This window comes from Arachis ipaensis, chromosome B5 (assembly GCF_059453495.1).
Source record: "Arachis ipaensis isolate K30076 ecotype BB chromosome B5, ASM5945349v1, whole genome shotgun sequence".
In the NCBI taxonomy this organism is placed as follows: Eukaryota; Viridiplantae; Streptophyta; class Magnoliopsida; order Fabales; family Fabaceae; genus Arachis; species Arachis ipaensis.
The window spans coordinates 49194895-49205754 of record NC_142440.1 but is presented as its reverse complement, the minus strand read 5'-3'; the positions used below and the strand labels follow the sequence as shown (position 1 = coordinate 49205754).

Sequence of the window (10860 nt, the reverse complement as noted above, 5' to 3'; positions counted from 1 at the left end):
CCTAATCATGAACATAAACGGAATAAAAAATACAGAAAAGTGACGAACGGATAAAAAGGGTTGCGTGTTTCGGAACCTGGTAAGCGGAAGGGGTGGAAGAGGGAAGAAGGTGGCTGTGGCGGCGTCCGGCGCGGTGGTGGTGCACGGCGTCGCGGTGGCAGCTGAGGGGGCAGTGGCAGAGGGAGGTGTTAGGGTTAGTGAGAGAGGAAGTGGATAGGGGAAGGGAAGGGGGTGGTTGTTGCTGGCTGAAGGGGGTGGGTGGCGGAGAGGGGGGCACAGCTGGATGGCCGGCGGTGGCTGGGCGGTGCTCGCGGAGGTGGCTGTGGTGGAGAGGGGAGGAGAAAGGAAGAAGGAAGAAGAAAGGAGGGGAGGGGGCTTCGGTGGCGACGTCCGGCGCGGCGGCGGCGTCTGGGTGGTGGCGCGGTGGCGGCTGGGTGGAGGTTGGAGGGAGAGGAGGCAGAGAGGGAGAAGAGGGTTGGTGGTGGGGGGGCTGCGCGACTGATAGGGTTCGCGGGCTGGGGGGGTTATATTTTCGAATCCACGCGGCCGCGTGGGACACGCGGTCGCGTGGTTAGGGTGAAAATGGGCGGGGGGGGGGGGGGGGAACGCGATCGCGTGGGTCGCGCGATCGCATGAGAGGGGGGAAAGAGGGGTGACGCGATCGCGTGGGTCGCGCGATCACATCGCTGGAACTCGTGCTAAACGCACGACTCCAGCGCCGTTTCAGCGCAACTCTCTGTCTCCTTTTGGGGTGATATGCAATCAATGCGACGCGATCGCGTCGCTCACGCGGTCATGTGGGATTGGTATTGGGTAAGTGACGCGATCGCATGGGGCATGCGATCGCGTGGGCTAATTTGTGCGAAATGCACAAGAGCCGCACGATTCCAGCCCAACTTTCTGTTCGTTGGATCCTTACGCCGATATATATATCACGCGGTCGCGTGGGTGACGCGGTCGCATGGGTGATATTTTTCGCGATATGACGCGATCGCATGGGGCATGCGGTCGCGTTGTGCTCCCCTTTTTTTTTAATGCATGAAAAATGCAGAATGCAATGATTAACATGAATGCTATGCATGATTCCAGGTTTAATAAATTAAAATGAAAAAGAAAAAAAAATGAAAGCAATTAACAAGAAATAAATTGAAAAAGAAGCGACCATACCATGGTGGGTTGTCTCCCACCTAGCACTTTTAGTTAAAGTCCTTAAGTTGGACATTGGAGGAGTATCCTGTTATGGTGGTTTATGTTTAAATTCGTCTAAAAATCTCCACCAGTGCTTGGAATGCCGATAGCCTCCGGGGTCCCAAACCAAGCAAGCAAAGCTTCTGAGCAGCTCCAAACAGATTTTCAGGCTCCCGGGACTACGAATGTCAGGATAGAGTCCAGGATTCCAAGCCTTGCTTTTAAATCCACCTCCGTCTTGATCTACATGTTTCCATCTGGGCGGTTTAAAAAGTAGAATCTCACCGTGGTGACCAAACGTTCTCCGTGATCCATGCAATTTAGCATGATACCAATCCGTGTACTTCGAGGTGAAGCGTAGAACCTTATTGAACCTGGTGCACCAACTCTGAGTACGAGCCATTTCCCTCTTACTCTTAAAGCCGCAGAGAGCTCTAAGCTGGCCATCTGTTTCAAGCGAACCATATTCAAGTGAATAAGTAAAATTATAAGTTAAGGATTGTACCCACTTGAAGCTTGTATTAGGTGGTAATGGCCTTGGGATAGGTGTTTTTGGTGGTTCTGCAAGTTCCGTTTCCTCGTGCTCTTCTGTGAATTCTTCCACTTCCTTGTAAAGGTCTTCAATTGTATCCGTATCCTGGTCAAAGTCTTCTATGTCTTCCTCATCACTCGAGTCATAGATTGGAGGTTGAGAAAAATCTACCTCCGCATCATCCTCATATTCACTTGGGGAAGATTCTTCGATTTCAGAGAATTCACTTGCAGACGCAAGTTCATCACTAAGAGAACTAGACTTGTGACTATCATCATCAAGGAAATTTGCTTCTTGGATTATTCCGTCTGATTCTTCGTAAACGACTTGCCTTGGAGATTGTACGGTATCCTCCTTAGCATCAACTGTAGCATCTTGGACGGAGTTTTCCTCAATTCTGGATTCCCAAGGAAGTTCAGCATCTCCTAGATCTTCAACCAACTCTTCTTCTTGAACAATGACAGCTTCTTCCACTTGTTCTAGTACGAATTCATTCTCTGTCTTGTCCACTGGAGTCTCTAGTATTTCTTTCATGCTACGCTCTTCATCGGGCTGTCCACATGGAGCTGTGGTTGATCCTTGTATATTTGAGCACCTAGTGGCCCATTGAATTAGTGCTTGCTCCAGTTGTTGAATGGTTGTTTGAAATTTAATTACTGTTTCTTTCAGGCGATCCTCTGCTTCGCGGTTTGCCAGACTTGGACATGATACAAAGGAAAGTGGTGATGATTGGGAACGATTGGATTGGTATTGGGGTAAGGAAGGATCATATGATGGCGAATGGTGAAGAAAAGCTTGTGAGTGTGGTGGTTCGAGGTTATGTTGAAAGGATGGTTCATATGCACGGGGTGGGGCTTGTTGGTAGTTACAAGGTTGTTCACCATGTCTTTCAGCTGGGTATGCACGGTAGAATGGTCTTTGTCCAGGATATCTCGGAGGGTGTTGCTGCCAAAAGGGTTGATTAGATCCTCTTGGTTCCATCCATCCTTGATTGGTCTGACCTTGATGCACATTCCTGCTGTAACTTCTATTTCCTTTAACAATATTAGAACCAAACTCAAAGCGAGAGGGGTGAGAGTTCATAGTAGCAAATAAAGATAAAAAGGAAAAACAAAAATAAATAAGCAAGCAAAAGAAAAATATTTACAATAACCAATAATAAGGCACACGTTAGCAGTTCCCCGGCAACGGCGCCATTTTGACGAGAGAACTTTTGCGTGGTCTAGAAATTTGCGGATAAATCCTCGTTGCAAGTATAGTTTCTAAACCTTCAAAAGTCCTTTCATACAAACGTTTTGGGTGTCACAAGTAACAAACCCCTTAAAAATTGTTAACCGAGTATTCAAACCTCGGGTCGTCTTCTCAAGGAACTGCGAGGAAGTATGTTCTTATTATTGGCTATAAAGGTTGTAATCGGGGTTTAGAAGATGAGAAGCAAGTAATTTAAATGACAAGTAAAGTAAATGGCAATTAAAATAAATAAATACTGTAAAGCAGACTTTTGGCAAGGTAAGAGAAGTTGGAGGTCCAACGTAGTTATCTCTCTCAACTATAATGAAAGTTGAATCTAAACTCCACTTGGTCAACCTTTACTAGGGCAAAGGAAAGTCAATGGACTAATTAATCTGGCCTTTGAATCCTATTTATTTCCTAAGAAAATGTTGGGATTACTTAAGTTCAGCTCAATTAGCAAGATAATGATTATCAATTATGTTGAGTTTAATAACTGTTGAGTTACTGAATTCTTAACCAGAACCAAAAGGGGAAAAAAAGTAAAATTGCTGAAATAATAAAAACGTCCTTAGATGGGAAGCAATGATAACTTAAATCAAAGAGAACAATCATAAACTGAAAATAACTCAAATATCATTAATTCAAATAACTATCTGTAACATGGAATAATTCGTAAATCAAATTATAATAATCAATTCAAATGTTGGATTAAATAAATAAAAGTAAAACTAAAATAAAAGAACATTAAACCTGGGATCCAGAGTTACTCTTAAAACAAGAAGAAATCCTAAATCCTAAAAGAGAGAGAGAGAAGATCTCCCTCTCAACTAAATCTAAACCATTGAAAAGTAAAATATGCGAGCTCTCTTTGAATGGGTGCATTCCCACACTTTATAACCTCTGATCTATGCTGTCTGTACTTGGATCTGGGCCAAAAAGGGCTTCAGAATTCGCTGGGGGCGTATTTTGTAAATTCTGATACGTGGCCTCTGTCACGTGGTCGCGTCAGTCATGCGACCGCGTCATGTGCGTTCTGCTTAAGGCACGCGGTCGCGTCAGTCATGCGGCCGCGTCGCTGCTGATTCGTGCTTGGCACGCGATCGCGTCATCTATGCGATCGCGTGGATACCAATTTCCTTAAATATCCGTTTTGCTTTCTCCTTCTATTTTTGTATGTTTCCTTTTCCGTCCTTTAAGTCATTCTGCCTTAGAAAATCTAAAACTACTCAACACACTAATCACGGCATCGAATGGAAATAAAGGTAATTAAATTAATTAATTTTAAAGCTTAGGAAACATGTTTTTCACAATATGACATAATAAGGAAGGGAAAGTAAAACCATGCAATTAATGTGAATAAGTAGGTGAAGAGTTGAATAAATCACTCTAATTAAGCACAAAAGAACTCATGAAATATGGGTTTATCAAGGTATGAGATCACCTCTTCTAAGTTTGAGTGATTGTCCTTGTGAATCCAACACCCAGTCCGTGCCCACTTTGCATAGATCACTTAGCACATCCACACATCTTTGGTCATATGCAACCCTCTCCTCAAAGCTAGGTTGCTTAAATCGTTTTGGCTTGATCATTAGTACCCTACTGATGGTGTCTGGGCTGAAGTGGACCACCACTCCTCTTACATAGCTCAGATATGGTTCTTCATCATCAGTTATCTTTATGACATTGGCATAGAACTCATGGATGAGAGGCATGCTTACAATTTGAGGTTGGATACAGAGAAGCTCCCATCCCCTTTTTCTAATCACTTTTTGTATCTCAGGGTATTCCTCCTTTCTTAGCTTGAAAGGCACCTCCAGAACAATGTCTTTGCTTATCATCCAATTAAAGATGCGCTCATGGTTTGTGGATTTGAACCTTCTCTCATCAAATGTGATTTGCTCTTGTATGAGTTGCTGGCCTTTCCTTTTCTTAGCTCCTGATGATGAGGCCATTGAATTTCAATTGTGATGGCCGAATCTTCCACACCAAACTTAGAGAAATGCTTGTCCTCAAGCATATAATAATTGGAAATGAGGGATGCTTAGAAGAACAGGCTCATGAGGTAAGAAAGGAAGGCTTGAAAATGATTGTGAAGGGGGTGAGGAATGGAGATGGTTCGGTGGTCTATATATAGGTGTGAAGGCAAGGTGAGTGTAGTTGTTAATGTTGGGGGGTTCACGTTATTCTTTAAAGAGTGGAGGAATTGCCTTAATGGTTTGATTGTGTTATGGGAAGCATGAATCTTCTAGCTAGTGCATGTTGAGTTGCTTTTTCCAATGCGCAAAATTCAAGGCTCATGTGACTTCCTTTTCCTTGTGTGTGTATCCGTGAACTCCTCTCCCAAGATTCCCCATCACTTCTTTCTTTCATTTCCCTGCAACAAAATTCCAAAACCTTGAGATTCTTAAAGTGTCTTTACTTATGCTAATGAATTATGATGCTATCCTAATATAAAATTGACTATAATAACAGAAATTAAAATCTAAGGATTGCTTTCATATGCTGAAAAAAACTACACTTTCTTTTTCTAGCATTTTTTTTTTGTATGTGAGGACACCAAACTTAGTTTGTGACTAAGTGTTGTAACAAAATTAAAATTTACCATTTGCTTCAAAGTTGGCCACACCAAACTTAGTGTCTTGCATACACTACATGCTAATTCAACCCCTATTTTTTCAGATGTATATGATGCAATCTCTCATTATTGACTACTAAAGCATAAAAATAAAAGAAAACTCCTGTGCATGGGTTGCCTCTCATGAAGCGCTTGTTTATTGTCCTTAGCTTGACAATGCAGCTTCCTTGCTCATGTTAAAAGTTGCACACTTTCTTCCTTGCTCCAGGAGCCACCAAGATAAAGTTTCACCCTATGTCCATTGACTGTGAAGGTCTCTTTTGAAGTTTCATCAAATAATTCCACATAGCCATGAGGGGATACTTTGGTGATGGTGTATGGACCAGTCCATCTAGATCTCAGCTTCCCAGGGAAAATCTTCAGTCTTGAGTTGAATAACAACACCTTTTGGCCTGGTTCGAATGTTCTTGGGGAGATCCTCTTGTCATGCCATCTTTTTGCTCTTTCCTTGTATATTCTGGCATTTTCATATGCCTCCAATCTGAACTCCTCCAATTCATTGAGTTGTAGTAACCTCTTTTTTCCTGCTGCTTGAGCATCTAAATTCAAGAGTTTAGTGGCCCAAAAGGCCTTGTGTTCAAGCTCCACAGGGAGATGGCATGCTTTCCCATACACTAGCTGAAATGGAGATTTTCCTATGGGCATTTTGAATGCTGTCCTGTATGCCCAAAGTGCATCATCCAGCTTCCTAACCCAATCCTTTCTTGTTGCTCCCACAGTTTTCTCCAAAATCCTCTTTAGCTCTCTGTTAGCAAGTTCAGCTTGTCCATTTGTCTGTGGGTGATAGGGTGTGGACACTTTGTGAGTGACTCCATATTTATGGAGAAGAGAATTTAATTGCTTGTTGCAGAAGTGGCTTCCTCCATCACTTATAAGTCCCTTGGGCACTCCAAATCTAGTGAAGATGTTTCTCTTAAGGAATTGCAAGACCACGTTGGTATCACATGTAGTGGTAGCTATTGCTTATACCTATTTTGAAACATTCTCCACTGCCACCAAAATGTATTTGAATGTGTAGGATGGAGGGAAAGGTCCCATGAAGTCTATACCCCATAAATCAAAGAGTTCCACTTCCAAAATGAACTTCTGAGGCCTCTTATTCTTCTTTGTCAAACCTCCTGTTCTTTGGCATTCATTGCAGTGACTCACAAAATCTCTAGCATCCTTGAAGATGGAAGGCCAGTAGAACCCACTTTGGAGTACCTTTGTAGCAATTGTTCTTATGGAGGAGGACCACTTGAAGACCCTAACCAACACTTGTCCACCTTCTTGAGGATTTGTGACACTGTCAAAACCAATGGTGTGCACCCTGACAGTTACAAGCTACTGCTATTTCCATTTTCTCTCAGAGACAAAGCCACTCAATGGTTGGAATCCTTCCCAAGAGGCAGCATCAACAATTGGGATGATCTAGTAACCAAGTTCCTTGCCAAGTTTTACCCACCTCAAAGAGTTATTAGATTGAAGACTGAAGTGCAAACATTCACACAAATGGATGCTGAACCCTTGTATGAAGCATGGGAACGATACAAAGCTCTAATCAGGAAGTGTCCACCAGGAATGTTCAGTGAGTGGGACAGATTGCAGAATTTCTATGAAGGTTTGACACTGAAATCTCAAGAGGCTTTGGATTATTCAGCAGGAGGTTCTTTGCAATTAATGAAAACAGCAGAGGAAGCCCAAAATCTCATTGATATGGTAGCCAACAATCAATATTTCTTTGCTCACCAGAGGCAACACCAACCATCACAAAGGAAAGGAGTGATGGAGTTGGAAGGAGTGGACTCAATCTTGGCTCAAAACAAAATGATGCAGCAGCAAATTCAACAACAATTTGAGCAAATGGCCAAGAGGATTGATAGCCTCCAAGTTGCAGCAGTTAATACAAGACAACCATCATCCACATGGGGACAAAATGAAGAGACTCAAGAGGAGCAACAGCAAGAGCAAGTCCAGTACATGCACAACCAAAATTCTGGGCCAAATGAAGTCTATGGTGACACCTACAACCCTTCTTGGAAGAACCACCCAAACCTTAGGTGGGGAGACAATCACAACCAAAATCAACAACCATGGCAGAGAAACTCAAATCAAAACACTTCAAGAAACAACCAAAACCACAATCAGCAGCAAACTAACCAAAACTCTTACAGAAAACCCCAAAACAACTACCCCAACTCCAACCATTACCCATCCAATAACCAAACCTCAAATCAGAACACTTACCCTCAACCCTCAACACCCCACAATCAACCAATCTCACAAGAATCCCAAAGGATTAACAACTTGGAGCTCCTAATGGAAAAAATGATGAAAACTCAAGAGATGACAGTGAGGAACCAAGAAGCCTCCATGAAAAATATGGAACGGCAAATTGGACAACTCTCCAAGCAGATCACCATTGAAAGGTCATCAAACTCACTACCAAGTGACACCATTCCCAATCCAAAAGAGGAGTGCAAGGCAATACAATTGAGGAGTGGAAGAGTCTTGGTAAAAAATGAAGAAGCAACCAAGAAGTCAAAGGAAAGTGATAAGAAACAAGCTGAAGAAGAGAAAGTCAATGACAAGGAGGAGACAGCAAGCAAGCCAACTCAGAATCAAGTTCAAGAAAGAGAAGATCAGCCACAAAAATCAAGAAAGGGAAAGGAAGTAATTGAAGAGCCAACTAAGGACCAAAGGCAGGGAATGAACTTCACTCCACCTTTGCCATATCCTCAAGGGCTCAACAAGGAGACTAAGGATCAACACTTCCCAAAATTTCTTGAAATCTTCAAGAAGTTGGAGATCAATATTCCCTTAGCTGAAGCACTTGAGCAAATGCCCCTGTATGCAAAGTTCTTAAAAGAACTTATCAACAAGAAGAGGAGTTGGCAAGAAAAAGAGACTGTGCTTCTCACTGAAGAGTGCAGTGCACTCATTAGAAAAGGACTCCCTCCCAAGTTAGAAGACCCTGGAAGTTTCTTCCTACCTTGCACCATTGGAAATCTACTTATCAACAAGGGGATGTGTGACTTAGGAGCAAGCATAAATTTAATACCATCATCCTTAGTGAAAAAGCTTGGCATAGGAAAGGTGAAACCAATACAGATGTCCTTGGAATTGGTGGACCAGTCAATAATATATCCCAAGGGAGTGATTGAGAACCTTTTAGTTAAGGTTGACAAGTTCATTTTTCCTGCGGACTTTGTAATACTGAACACTGAAGAAGAAGAAAACAATTCAATAATCTTGGGAAGGCCATTTTTGGCCACTGCTAGAGCCATCATAGATGTAGAGCAGGGAGAACTAACTCTCAGGATGCATGAGGATAGCATTATCCTGAAAGTGTTTCCAGAACCACAAATTAGTGAAGAGAGGAGCAAAGTAGTCAGTGACTGTTTTCCAAGGCAAGCAACCAAAAACACAGGGGATCAGAAGGATGAGCATGTGCAAGAAGGAGAAGAGATTCAAAAAGGAATTAGGATGATAAACAAGGAAGAAAGTACCACAACCAAAGCTACTATCAAGAAAGAAAGGTTAACAAGAAAAAAGAAGAAAAACAAGAAGAAGGCTCACAAAGGGTGGAAGAATAAAAAAATTCCAACTGAAGGATTTTCCAAAGGCGACAAGGTGCAACTAATATATCAACAGCTGGGGACTGAGGATCACTACACTGTTAACCAAGTACTCTCTCTTGAGCATGTGGAAATTGAGCACCAAGGGACAAAAAAGAAGCTCACAGTCAGAGGGGACAAGCTGAGGCACTACAGTTTTCAACCCCCATGATCAAAGGATAAGATGTCAAGCTAGTGACAATAAAGAAGTGCTTGTTGGGAGGCAACCCAACCTGAGATAGTTTTATTTTCATGACTATTTCAATAAAAAGGTCAATTATTTTTGTCTACATTGCAAGAACCTAAGTTTGGTGTTGCACACCAAAATAATCTAAGGGAGAGTGAAGGATTCTAAGTTTGGTGTTCCACCAAAGTCTCATCATAAAACGCATTCTCACTTTCTGCATAATGCTAGCTTCAAGCATTTAGATAAACTAGTTAACTATTTACTGTTTCATAGTTTTTAGTTTTATTACCTTTAGCATGGAAAAAGGATTTCACAGATAATTAATTTGCTGCATGAGAGACATTGGCAAGGAACTAAGTTTGGTGTTCACACACCAAAGTAAGTTCAAAAGCCCACAAATAAGCTTTGCATATTAACCGGGTACCTTAAGGGCTTGAGAAGCAAGCCACTTTTGAGGATTATGCAGGAAAATAGTCAACAAATTAAAGAACACTTGCACTATGACTCAGAAGGAGCAAACAGAAGGAAGAAAGAAAAGCAGCAATCGAACAGGTCGTATTTATACTTGATCATTGATTGTGGAATCAATTAATTCAGGGACTCCTTTATGTCTGGCTGAAATGATTATTTAGTTGCAAGTGGAAGTACATGTTGAAAAAGAAAGCTATCTGCATAATTTTTGCTTGAAAATTTTCTGCCTAATAAGTGTCATCATTCATCAACTTGAATACTTTGTTTTGTTTCCCTTGCTATTTGAATAAAAGAAAGATGTTTGATTTAGAAAAGTAATTGTTCAATGTCACAGAAGTTAGAATGAAAGTTAGTGGTGGTGTGTGTTTGAATTAATTGTTAGCTCATAGAATAAATGCTGCAGAATGACTTGTTACTTGAAGCTTAAGCTAGTTTGCTGCTATGATCCTTCAATTAATAAAAAAAAATCCCTTGAAATTAAACCAAAACAGAAAGAAAAAGAAAGAAGAAAAGCCAAAAGTTGGCAAAGAAACAAACAATAAGGCTAGACACCAATAGCTTGGACCCTAGGACATATGCCTATGGTGTTTGAGTACTAGGATATGCTTGGACAAGTAGGTTCTAAGGAGTATCTTAAAACTTGGCAACTTAGATCAACTGATTTGGGATTGTCAACTGAAAGTCCACAATAAAGAGCAACCTAGCTACAAAATATTTAGTAATCCAAGGAGATGCTGGGTATCAATGATCCTAGGAAGAAAAAGGTGAGCCATGTGTCTGTGGTGAAGAAATATTGAGTAAAATAAGGCCAAAGGCCACTGCAACATTTGACACCAAGCCTTCAATAAGAAATAAGTTCTGTAATGCAAAAGAAAGAAGAAAAGCTGACAAGGGAAATGAGCAAAAAGTGAGGATTCATAGCAGCAACCTTAGTGAGCCCTTAAAGGAACATGGTTTATTTTGACAGCAAGTAATAAATGAGCTACTTTTGATCTGCATAAAACCCCATAAACAAAAT

At 41.6% G+C, this 10860-nt stretch overlaps 2 protein-coding genes across 2 annotated transcripts; one reads left to right on the top strand and one right to left on the bottom strand.

Moving 5' to 3' along the window:
• Nucleotides 1-5759: 5759 nt before the first annotated feature.
• On the bottom strand, nt 5760-6233 carry LOC107640674 (uncharacterized). The gene has a single exon (XM_016344177.1). It carries the CDS (start codon nt 6231-6233, stop codon nt 5760-5762), a length of 474 nt encoding a protein of 157 aa, XP_016199663.1.
• A 915-nt stretch (nt 6234-7148) lies between these two features.
• LOC148564120 (uncharacterized) lies at nt 7149-9356 on the top strand. The gene has a single exon (XM_088486550.1). The coding sequence runs from the start codon at nt 7149-7151 to the stop codon at nt 9354-9356; it is 2208 nt and encodes a 735-aa protein (XP_088342676.1).
• Nucleotides 9357-10860: the final 1504 nt, after the last annotated feature.